The 12,655-nt window shown below is 42.8% G+C and overlaps 1 protein-coding gene across 5 annotated transcripts in view; it reads right to left on the bottom strand.

Annotated features, from left to right (window-relative positions):
- The window catches only part of slc6a7 (solute carrier family 6 member 7), a 132,263-nt gene that overhangs the window by 17,640 nt on the left and 101,968 nt on the right, over positions 1-12,655 (bottom strand). For all 5 annotated transcript variants that reach the window (XM_039745696.1, XM_039745697.1, XM_039745694.1 and 2 more), the window contains 3 exons: positions 12,033-12,171; positions 7,543-7,677; positions 2,905-3,008 (listed from right to left, as the gene is read on the bottom strand). In XM_039745696.1, the coding sequence (XP_039601630.1) occupies positions 2,905-3,008; positions 7,543-7,677; positions 12,033-12,171 (378 nt within the window). The remainder of the gene's footprint in view (positions 1-2,904; positions 3,009-7,542; positions 7,678-12,032; positions 12,172-12,655) is intronic.

Raw genomic sequence — 12,655 nt, 5'->3', positions numbered from 1 at the left:
GATTTTTTATGATCTCACTACAATACTTTCACACTTAACGTGTCTCACAACACACATGGATTACAATTATCAAGATGTATGGTAGAGTGTAGGACATTGGGGACCTTCAAAAATCTCAACTTGATGCTATTTGGGGAGAATTTAAATGAATTGTTTGGAGAAGCTGGTTGAGCTGAATGGCCTGTTCTTGTCACAATCATTCTAATGTTCAAATCTACAGTACTTGAGAGAGATTGAGGTCTGTAAATGAATAAAAGTGAATTTGGGACTTGGCAAGAGCTGAGGATATTACACAAAAGGAGGAGAAGGAGAGGGAGAAGACCAGCAATTGGAGGAGAAAAGAGTCAGAAATGATTCAAAAAGTGAAAAATGAGCAAGATGTCAGCAGAATGTACAGAAATAAGAGGAGGCCTGTACTATTGTGTGGTGGTGGCCATGATGTTCTTTGAAAAGCCCTTTATTATAAAACTTTTAGTCACCTTTAAATGCTCCCCTTGAGATGCTATACTCGTGACCCAGCGCTTCTCCCGTTCCTGTTAACATTTCCCGTGCTCGTGTTTTGTCATCGTGTCTAAACCCTCTTACATTTTTCCTGGATTTCATCTACAGTATCAAATCTTTTTCCCTTCCATCTCAATTTTAAATTTCAGGAACAAAAAGAGGTCACTTGGGGTACATTCTGGTGAATGAGGGTATGTGAAACAACAACCACATTGTATTTGGTCTAAAGCTCTTTGACTGACAAGGTGTTGGAGAGAAGGTGCGCCGTCATGGTGCAAAAATCAGGTCTTGGGTGCATCGATGATCCGGAGATCTTTCCTAACGCTTTCCCACAGACGCCTTGGCAGTTCAGTATAAAGATTAACAGTCTAATGGGGAAACTCAGTGAAAAAGTCCGTCAATGTCGAGAAACACAATCATCATGGTCTTAATGTTCGGTTTGACCTGACACATAAAATCCACCAAGTCACGTGCACCATTATAGATAAACACGGCCTCGATCAGCTCAGCACGGTGCAATTTGGAGGACAGTTAAACCCGACTGTAGATGTGCAGTAACTGGCAGCACATTTGATAACCACGCCACACTCCTATGTTAATGACAGATTCCAGGAAGTTTTAGGTTCCCCGTCGTACTTTACAACTCCTGTTACTCCTTTAGGAAGAACCTCCGACAAGTGTGCTGCATTGACTGTAACTCTGCAACAAAGAGGCTTGTGGGAACACATAGTAGTCATGACCAAAAACTCAGTTCTGTTTCAGGATTGCCATTCGATTACAAAGGCAAGGGCATGGGGTCTTACCTGGCATTACCATCACTGGGCTGGCATTCCTTATATGAAAACGAACATCACCAAAGAAAACCTTTGTGATATTCAAAGTCCACACAAATAGTCAAAACAATAGCTGTTATCAGTTAAGAACATGTTTCTGTACTTTGGTGATCACTTAGAATTAAACACCCAGTGTAGAAAGCCCTAGAATCTATACTAATAAAAGGCAAAGCCCTCACTGACTGACTCCTCACTAATTCTCCAACTTCCTGTGTAGGTAGAAGGCTGAAATTTGGCAGGCTCATTCCTTACAGCTTACTTACAAAAGTTGGGCAGGTTTCATTTCGAAATTCTACGCATAAGGGTCATAACTGGAGCCTACTTACATACATATATACGGCCATAGCCTGCAGCTCGGTCGCCGTGTGAGGCGGAGTTGCATCCCTCATCGTCACGCCTCCCACATAATTGCCTGCCCATATAAGGCTGTCCGTCAGTAGCTGTCCAATAGACACACTGCTGCGAAATATTCGCGGGTGAAGGACTGTGCTTATGCAAATGAAGATGAGATGGTCAGGGGTAGAATAGTGTTTGGCACAAACTCAGCGAAAGTACGAGAGAAACTTTTAAGTGCCGGGTCTGAGCTAACATTAAATAAAGCCGTGGACATTGCAAAATCGCACTAGATAGCAAACTTTCGATGCATGTACTCCGAACGGCTCACGTGAACTGCCTGTGAACGCAGTATGCAGACAACAAGCAAAAGCTCCAAAGAGCGCTGAACAAAAAAACGCATTACACAATTGAGAAGGCAGCAAAAGAATATGAAGTGAGTGACGCATACAAGCATATTCATAAATGCAGCTACTGCGGAAACAAAGCACACGGTGGAAAAAGTCAATGTCCAGCTAAAGGAAGACAGTGTAAAAAAATGTGGTAGATTGAACCACTTCGCTAAAGTTTGCAGGACAGGGAAAGGTAAACCCGTGCATGCAGTGTGTGATGTCTCAGATAAAGAGGAAGATGAGCTGTTTATTGATGCAGTAAGAAAGGAACAACCCTCTGAATCTGAACAAGCCTTTGTAGACATATCAATAGGAAAGCAAGGTGTAAAGCTTAAGTTTAAATTAAGTTCATAGACATGCTGCCGCTAAATATTCACAGGCAAATCCACAACTTAATACCGGGAATGCCTGTTAAACATCTTAGATTCACGAGTACCGATTTGGGTAGTGAACACTTCGATGAATGAAACCTGGTATCTTTATAGCGGTTGACAAACACGGAATATAACTTGAACACAACACATCCTCCAAATATGAACCTCATTGAAAGAAATAAGGATAATCAAATCCTTGATGACAGCAACACTCATAACAGTCACAAAACAATTACATTGACAATCATGTTACGTTATTTTTAAAATGTTTCCTTTTCTTTTTCATAACTTCTTTAACACACTACTTCTCCGCTGCGAAGCGCGGGTATTTCGCTAATACACTATAAATAAATAAAGGGTAACGATTTCAGACAGCCATACTGGACACGCAAGTAGCAGAAACCGAAATTGCAGGCAGTGTGAGTCCATCAAGGGCAAAAATAAAAAGAAAAGGAAAAGAGAGAAAAATACCTGATTACGTTGTTGTCAAATTTATTATAGGACGCCATTGACAGAAGCCCACCGAAGCCAATGCCAAGTGAGTAGAAGATTTGGGATGCTGCATCATTCCACACCTGTCCAAAGGGTAAAGGAAAACCGTCAGGCAATGAAGCGCAATCTGACTCAATCAAAGCGCGGGTGGGCATCTTGTGCAGTGCGTGGGTTTTACACTGGAGGAGTTACTGTATTACTCCTGAATATGAAAGGCACTATATAACAAAGCTACGCTACCTACTGAAACTCACCACCAGTTAATACAATTAAATAAAGCGAGACCCACAAGTCCCACACTTTCTATCTACATGTTGTTCTTCATGTTCTTGTCCTCCAGTAGGGTATGACATTTACTTTTAGGCAGAACAGGGAGTCCCCAAAGTCATTAAATCAATCACCAGGTTCTTGACAAAACTGAACCAAACTTAGTGAGCACAGAATCCGAAGTGTATGAGCTACACGACAACTTCCACCCCTGATCATGTCCTCCACGTTCAGACTCTGTCAGACTCTCTCCAGCCCAGTCCTGACACTGCAAACCGTTGTCTTGTTTAGGCAGTGTGGCCTGGGCAGACGTGTAAAGCGTGAGGCTGCTGCACCGCTTTGTCCTTCACCTGCCTGTGCTCACATTGTACAAACCGAATAGCTGCAACAATCAGGCTCGTCTTATACAAAGAGGTCGATTGTTACTGGCAGTGACTCACGGCGTTAGTGTGGAGGCGTATTCTGCTCCATCAGAAATGCCTGCCTGTGCAGATTTTAGGCCTGTGTTTGTTACAACTTAAATGTGGGTCACTAGACGTTTGACCAAAAAAAAACTAAAAAAGAATTTGACAATAAAAAAAAAAAATCTATTTTTAAATATGGGAACATACTTTTTTTTACTGTATTAGGTACAAATAAAGGTTAGACAGAACAACTAAAAACAGTCTGGATCATTTAAGTCTATCATGTCGGAGTCCTGACACCATTCACTCTTGCATATGGATGACCGATCAGATTTGTCTACATAAACAACATGGAGAGATGATAACACAAACCAGCAACTCCTTGACGTGACTTTACAAATCGTGAAGGTCTTGGCAGCTCATGATTACCGTATACAGTGGTGTGAAAAACTATTTGCCCCCTTCCTGATTTCTTATTCTTTTGCATGTTTGTCACACAAAATGTTTCTGATCATCAAACACATTTAACCATTAGTCAAATATAACACAAGTAAACACAAACTGCAGTTTTTAAATGATGGTTTTTATTATTTAGGGAGAAAAAAAAAATCCAAACCTACATGGCCCTGTGTGAAAAAGTAATTCCCCTTGTTAAAAAATAACCTAACTGTGGTGTATCACACCAGAGTTCAATTTCCGTAGCCACCCCCAGGCCTGATTACTGCCACACCTGTTTCAATCAAGAAATCACTTAAACAGGAGCTGCCTGACACAGAGAAGTAGACCAAAAGCACCTCAAAAGCTAGACATCATGCCAAGATCCAAAGAAATTCAGGAACAAATGAGAACAGAAGTAATTGAGATCTATCAGTCTGGTAAAGGTTATAAAGCCATTTCTAAAGCTTTGGGACTCCAGCGAACCACAGTGAGAGCCATTATCCACAAATTGCAAAAACATGGAACAGTGGTGAACCTTCCCAGGAGTGGCCGGCCGACCAAAATTACCCCAAGAGCGCAGAGACGACTCATCCGAGAGGTCACAAAAGACCCCAGGACAACGTCTAAAGAACTGCAGGCCTCACTTGCCTCAATTAAGGTCAGTGTTCACTACTCCACCATAAGAAAGAGACTGGGCAAAAACGGCCTGCATGGCAGATTTCCAAGACGCAAACCACTGTTAAGCAAACAGAACATTAGGGCTCGTCTCAGTTTTGCTAAGAAACATCTCAATGATTACCAAGACTTTTGGGAAAATACCTTGTGGACTGATGAGACAAAAGTTGAACTTTTTGGAAGGCAAATGTCCCGTTACATCTGGCGTAAAAGGAACACAGCATTTCAGAAAAGAACATCATACCAACAGTAAAATATGGTGGTGGTAGTGTGATGGTTTGGGGTTGTTTTGCTGCTTCAGGACCTGGAAGGCTTGCTGTGATAGATGGAACCATGAATTCTACTGTCTACCAAAAAATCCTGAAGGAGAATGTCCGGCCATCTGTTTGTCAACTCAAGCTGAAGCGATCTTGGGTGCTGCAACAGGACAATGACCCAAAACACACCAGCAAATCCACCTCTGAATGGCTGAAGAAAAACAAAATGAAGACTTTGGAGTGGCCTAGTCAAAGTCCTGACCTGAATCCAATTGAGATGCTATGGCATGACCTTAAAAAGGCGGTTCATGCTAGAAAACCCTCAAATAAAGCTGAATTACAACAATTCTGCAAAGATGAGTGGGCCAAAATCCTCCAGAGCGCTGTAAAAGACTCATTGCAAGTTATCGCAAACGCTTGATTGCAGTTATTGCTGCTAAGGGTGGCCCAACCAGTTATTATGTTCAGGGGGCAATTACTTTTTCACACAGGGCCATGTAGGTTTGGATTTTTTTTTCTCCCTAATTAATAAAAACCATCATTTAGAAAACTGCATTTTGTGTTATATTTGACTAATGGTTAAATGAGTTTGATGATCAGAAACATTTTGTGTGACAAACATGCAAAAGAATAAGAAATCAGGAAGGGGGCAAATAGTTTTTCACACCACTGTATACTCACATTTAAGTTCTCCTGCGGATAAGTCGGGGTTTGATTTTACTGTATAATTTCTGATATTTTATAATGTCGGTCGTAAAAATCGAAAACTCACGCTATTGGTCCAGTAGATTCTGATATGCTAACGCCCACGTGAGAGTCACCACGGAGCACACTATCGTGCCTATGTGACCTCACAGTAATACCCGAACTATTCTGAAGTGACGTTTGCACTGTTTTGTGTTTTTTTGTATCTCACACCCTCATACACCATTACTGTAAGAGCATCCCTTATCTACGGCGTCCGATAAGAAGAAAATATGAAGCTGATTTTAAATGAAAAGTCATTGAAGTGGCGAAAGAAACTGGATAACTGCTCTGCTGCAACAAAATTTGATGTGTCTGAGAAACTGGTGCGAGATTGGAGGAAGCAAGAAGATGTGAAAAAAAAAAACAATTTAAGTGTCGCATTTTAAGTCAGGGTCTGATTTTCTGATCGATTTTTCAGGTTTCAAGACCCGACTTACACTCGAGTATAGACAGTAAGTGTCGTACTTCACCATCGATTGTCTTTGGCATATTTTTATTCTCAGTCATATCAAATGAAAAGCCCAACACTGGTGCTGTCTCTACAGCCACTGCTATTCTTGACTCCACATTCTCACATTTAACGGCGAGTCTCAGTTTCAGCATCAAGGACAGGCTGGACTGGCCTCAGAACTCGGAGGAACTTCACAAGAAAGGGCACAGCAGGCTCTCTTTTTTCCTTAGGAGACTGTGCTGCTTTAATGTGGGAAGCCACATCCTTCACATCTTCTATCACTCTGTGTTCACCAGTGTGGTGTGGTGGGCTGGTAACATCACTTCAAGAGAGGCCCACCAAATCAACAGGCTAATTAAAGGGGCGAGCTCAATTAAGGGTTACACCCTGGACCCCCTGGAGGTTGTAGCAAAGGAGAGAATTTAAAACAAAACTGAGTGACATTATGAACAAAGCTGCACATCCTCTCTCTCTGACGCACTAACACCGAGGACTTTCAGACAACAAATTATTTAGTAGACGTGTGTCAAGAAACACCACTGGGGCTCCTCTATACCAGCAACAATACAATACGTCTGTGTAACGTCTCCCTGGGACTGTAACTGTCAAGTCTGACCTTTTCTTTCTTTTGAATTTTTCTTGCTTTAAAGTGTGTTACAAAACACTATGGAACTAACTTTATACTGCATAATGCCTCACTGGGACTGGGACTCCTTCTTCTCCCTCTCTTATCTGTTTTAAATTCTTGTGTGTCTTTGAAGTGGCATCGATCCATCCATTATCTAACCTGCTATATCCTAATTACAGGGTCAAGGGGGTCTGCTGGAGCCAATCCCAGCCAACACAGGGCGCAAGGCAGGAAACGAATGCCGGGCAGGGTGCCAGCCCACCACAGGGCCCGCACACTCACACACACACAGACATACACAGACATACTAGGGACAATTTAGAATCGCCAATGCACTGAACCTGCATGTCTTTGGACTGTGGGAGGACACCTCTTTGGAGGGGCCGATACAGTAAATACCAAGGAGTGCGGACGGTAATCACTGGGCTTTGTGATTTGCTTTGGCTTTCTGTCTGGTCATTCTAAGCCCAGCATTTGGACTTTAGGACTAATCCTCCCGAGTCCTCACTTTGCATTTGCCCAGTGCCCCAGTGAGGCAGGAGTTGCAGTGAGAAAGTATGCTGCTCCAGTTTATTTCATTTCTGCCTGTTAAGAGTATAAGGCACAGAAAATGTAAAGTCATCATATTTTGCATTGTTTCTTTCTTTTTTATTAAACAGAAGCTGGGAAACACATTATCAGGTCACTAGAAAAGAGCCTGGCGAGTGTTGCCATTTGTCGAAATGGGCACAGAACTGTAGGTTACTTTACCTGTGCACTCAGAAGACGCTTCCAGTCAGGAGTCAAGTAGAATTTGACCCCCTGCAAGGATCCGTGTAATGTAGCACCTCGAATAATCAGCACAAATAACACAAAGTAGGGAAAGGTGGCTGTCACATAGACGACCTGTAGGGGGAGCAAAAGAGAGAGGTGAGTACAGGGAGAGAGGACTCTGACAGGGTCAGAGCTGCCATCCATTTATCACCAAGGCAGTCCAGTCTGCACTTATGACAACTGGAAAGGGACATCCCTGGGCAAGCCTCTCCGTAGACGTCTGTTTGTCTTGAACCCCTCAACAGCCTTCATCTCATCAATTCACCCCAAAGAGGGTCCTCTGCAGCAACTGCATTAGTCATTACTAGAATGAGGTTTACTTTGGCTTTCTGAAAAGGTGCTAGATGATTACCAGGGGCCTCATGTATAAACGGTGTGTACGCACAGAAATGTTGCGTAAGAACTTTTTCACGTTCAAATCGTGATGTATAAAACCTACACTTGGCGTAAAGCCACGCACTTTTCCACGGTACCTCATGCCTTGTCGTACGCAAGTTCTCCGCTCTGTTTTGCAGACTGGCGGCACCCAGCGTCAAAGCAGTGCTACTGTTCTTGTGTGATTACTCATTATTTTCATGACGCGGCTTTATACATACACAGAAACTAACCGCATATTGTTTATTAGTGTAATGCATCTGATTGTAATTAACTCGTAACAATATAATGGTCCAGGGAACAGCCATAGTATTCCAAATACCATAACTGCTTTAGCGTTGTTACTCTCACTTCTCCTTCTTCTTCTTCTTCTTTCAGCTCCTCCCGTTAGGAGTTGCCACAGCGGATCATCTTTTCCATATTACTCTCACTGCACCACTCGGAGTATTTATATCACTGTATCTGAGTGTGAATCACAGCAGCAGCTGATCAGAAAGAGAATTATCAGTATACAGCTTTAATGACACGCTGTCTCAGCCACGGCAAAACGTTTTAAAGACTTTCCTGTACAGACCTCGCGGTTCAGAAACAGTTTAATCCCAAGAACTTTAAATGCACTCAATCAATTGCTCCTTGTAGAACGGTTTGTACTTATAAGTACAATCACCTCAATGTAAACTTGCAATACAGTTATAATATCTCACAACCTGGGCCACTTTATAAAGCGCGTATTTACATATGATGACGATATCATTTTTAAGGTGAAATGCAGCAAAATATGTTTGTTAAATTATACACATAAAACTTTAACTTCATTTAAATAATCTATATTCTTCACTGGGAGTGTCGTTAAGGATAGAATAATTAAACATGTACTACGAAGATATTTCAATGTTCCTTAAACGTATTGAAGAATCGGCGCTAAGCTTACAGATGGCTTAACGTCTATTACAGAGCTGATTGTATGGCGATCGGTTACTTGGGGAAAGAAAAGCAAGGACTCTTGGGGCGGCCATGCCAATGTATATTTAATATAACACAGAAAGAGAAAATAACAACACAGCTAAAAACGCAGCGACAAATTTCGGCAAAAGATAAATGCTTGTCATGAGCACGAGGCGGCCATGCAGTGTTTGCAACAGACGTAGCCATCCACCGTGATAAGCTACCTTACTGACGGGCGGGCGAAGAAGCCACCAATTCTTCCTCTGCCCAGTGCCACCACAAGCTTAGAGCCGCCCCTGAGTACTGCTGCAATAAATTATTTAATCGAAGTGAAACCCATGTTTAATAATGTGCTTTAACTCCTATCATCTTAAAAATGACATCACATATACATCTCAGTATTTTAGTTATTCAGAGAGCTGTAATATCACAAATGTAATGGACTCTGTGTCCAGTTGGAGGAAGAGAGCCGGTTTAAGAAGCAAGTAGTGATTCACACACATAGGCACATAGAAGATCAAATACAAAACAAAGCATTTAACGTGCTACTTTAATTACGATGTGATTTGAGAAACGGGTTAATTAAACGATTTTAAGATGAAGTTTATGATGTTCGACTTTAATGACAAAATAAACTACGTGATTAAGGTGGAAATGTCGAGATTAAAGTTGACATTTCGTGCTTTTTCCTCACTGTGTGCCTTTTTTCTCTGTACCCTAATAAGCTTTCATATGACACTCAGACAGTGGGCTTACAACTCGCCTTTTCACGGCGACTTTGATATGTGACTTCTTTTTTATTTCCGGCACTGTGCGATTTTGTGAACGTGAGCTTTCAAGTTTCTCCAACACGCTATGTCACTCGATCAACTTCATTTTGTTGATTATACCACGGTTTATTTGAACAAATAGTATGCTTTTCCTTTGCCTCCACTTGGTTTTCGCTGAAATTCTTATATTTTCCCCGTGCTTTTCCCATTGTCTTTTCACAGAAGGCTGCGCTTAAGGGCGATTTATATTGATTTGCATATTCAAATAGGCGTAATTCTGGGAGGATTTTGGGCGTTACATAATGCGCGTGCACGAGTGTTAGTTTTCACGCTGATCGGGATTTATGTAACGGAAGGACGTGGAAGTTGGAGTACGCACAGATTCCCGCATCTGGGTTTTTCTGTGCGTAAACACATTTCGGCTTTTGTGCTTACGCCATGTTATAGTGCGAGTTCTACGCACGGCGTTATACATGAGGCCCCTGGTCTTTAGGGGATGTGCCGAAAGAGCTGTGACCTCCGATTCTGAAAATGTTAAAGGAGTTTAACTTCAGGCACTGCTTGTTTGGAGTGGATGGGCTTCCCAAAGCAAAGTGAGTCCATCCAACACAGTGCCTGGCTTGGCACAACGTGCTTTAAGAACAACTTATGAACGGTTCCTCTAGGAACAGATGGCAGCAGGTTATACAGTCAGTGATCAGTGGCACTCCAGTTATCAGCAAGCGTGCACACAGGCACCCTAGTCTCAAAAAATTAAAAAGCATCAATAAGCAGCCGAGCAGAGATCAAGAGACAATAATGGAAGGGACGTGAGCGAGGGTGACCTGGCTGAAATGGAGCACAGCATGCAGCAGGAGCAGGAGAGTGCGGCCAATGACCAGTGCCCAGAGCCCCACACACGTGACAAACTCCTTTTTATGGATTTATTTTTCAACTTCAGGATATGCTGGCAGTGCAAGGCCCACATGTGAGGAATCTCTGATGTGTCAAAGCTGGAGATGCTTTCAGTTGCCTTTAACTTTCTCTTTTACAATTCCCCCCAAACCAACGCCCCCACCATTGTCAACTGGCCATAGTGCATCAGTTAATTAATGGACAGAAATTGGGGGTTTCCATTAATGTTCAGCTTCTACTTTGTTTTCAGTGTGGTTACACAAAGCTGTATCTTGTCATGGGTGCACATCTGAGGACCACCTTGCCTGCTCTGCCCAGGTATGCTGTACCACCCCAGGGTGAGAGGGGGCACTGTCGCTAACTGTCCTGTCTCTTTCCTCCACAGCTCAGAGGAAGACATCCTAGGTGACTGACTGACCACACCCCCATCATCTCTGCAAGCCCCACCCCTTCTGGTCTTGAGCATATAAAAAATGGCCATCCCTGGCATCTCACTTGTGACCCAGACTTTGACCATTATGGAGCTCCGATTCAGATCACTTAAACGCTGTAGGTGATACTTTATGTTCTAGCACCCCAGTGTGCTCATTTACTTCCTTGATCTTTGATTATTCCTGTTGCATTGCAATTACATGGGGTGGCCTGGCTGGCACCCCAACTACTTTTGGGGCTCCGCAAGTCCCTCTGTTCCAAAATCTTTATATGTAGAGAGGCGAGATTACGTTGGTTTGGACGTGTGCAGAGGAGAGATGCCGAGTATATTGGGAAAAGAAAGGATGTTAAGGACAGAACTGCCAGGGAAGAGGAAAAGAGGAAGGCCTAAGAGAAGGTTTATGGATGTGGTGAGAGAGGACATGCAGGTGATGGGTGTAAAATAAGATGCAGAGGGCAGGAAGATATGGAAGAAGATGATCCGCTGTGGCGAGCCCTAACAGGAGCAGCCGAAAGAAAAAGAAGTAGAAGAAGATTCCGTGTTTAGTAATCAATGTAATCTAGACCTGCAGTTTACCGGAGCATTTGTTCACCACACTTTGTGCCAACACTCAGTGCAGAGCATGGTACAAAAAAATATGTTGTATTGTATTGTAACTCTAAGCAATGGCTGTCTAGTGTGACAGAACATCTTGGTGATCGGTTGTCAGCCAACTTGTAGACATAGCTAACTGAATTGGCCATTACTGAAGTCCATCCTCTATGATTCTTAGTTCAGCAACAGCCACTATTGGAACGAGAAGAAAGAAAGCAGCTGGATGGTCATTCTCTGGAACACACGCCTACCTCAGTATGAGATTTACTTTCTAGATCTGTTTTCAGGTATTCAACCTCCATTGTACAATGGCATATCTTCATGAAGTCTTCTGTCAGAAATGTAATTCGACAAACTGTTTAAGAGATATGCTGTGAGACTCTAGATCATGTCGTTCAGAGGGCAGTTCGACTTACCTTGCCTGAGCTGCGAATGCCCTTTAGCATACAAAGGTAGATTACAATCCAGGCTACTAGTAGACAAATGGCCAACTCCCATTTCACTGGTCCAGGGTCACTTAGGCCTTTGCTCTTGACTACACCCAGAACACGAGTGCTGTGAAGAGAAGAGCACCAGAACATCCTTTAGAAACCTAATGAGCGTAAAGTACAGTAATACAACAAGGTGCCTCACCCTATAAAAATTGGTATGGTAATGAATAACAGAAAACCGAAAAGGGAATGCCATCATTTTAATTCATTGTAGTTTTTTTTTCGCTCAAAAGTTTTGCTTCCTGAAAAATGTTTGATGGTTATGATAGACAGCATCAAGCTAAACACCAATATAATTTCAGACTGAAGCTATCAAGAAGTGCAGCACGGTGGCGCAGTTAGGAGGCTCAGGTTCGCTTCCCGGGTCCTCCCTGCGTGGAGTTTGCATGTTCTCCCGTGTTTGCGTGGGTTTCCTCCGGGCGCTCCGGTTTCCTCCCACAATCCAAAGACATGCAGGTTAGGTTTATTGGCAATCCTAAATTGTCTCTAGTGTGTGGTTGGTGTGTAAGTGTGTGTGTGCCCTGTGGTGGGCTGGCACCCTGCCCGGG

The sequence above is a fragment of the Polypterus senegalus genome, chromosome 2, assembly GCF_016835505.1.
Source record: "Polypterus senegalus isolate Bchr_013 chromosome 2, ASM1683550v1, whole genome shotgun sequence".
In the NCBI taxonomy this organism is placed as follows: domain Eukaryota; kingdom Metazoa; phylum Chordata; class Cladistia; order Polypteriformes; family Polypteridae; genus Polypterus; species Polypterus senegalus.
The sequence above is the reverse complement of the archived record's forward strand: the minus strand, read 5'-3'. Positions and strand labels throughout refer to the sequence as shown.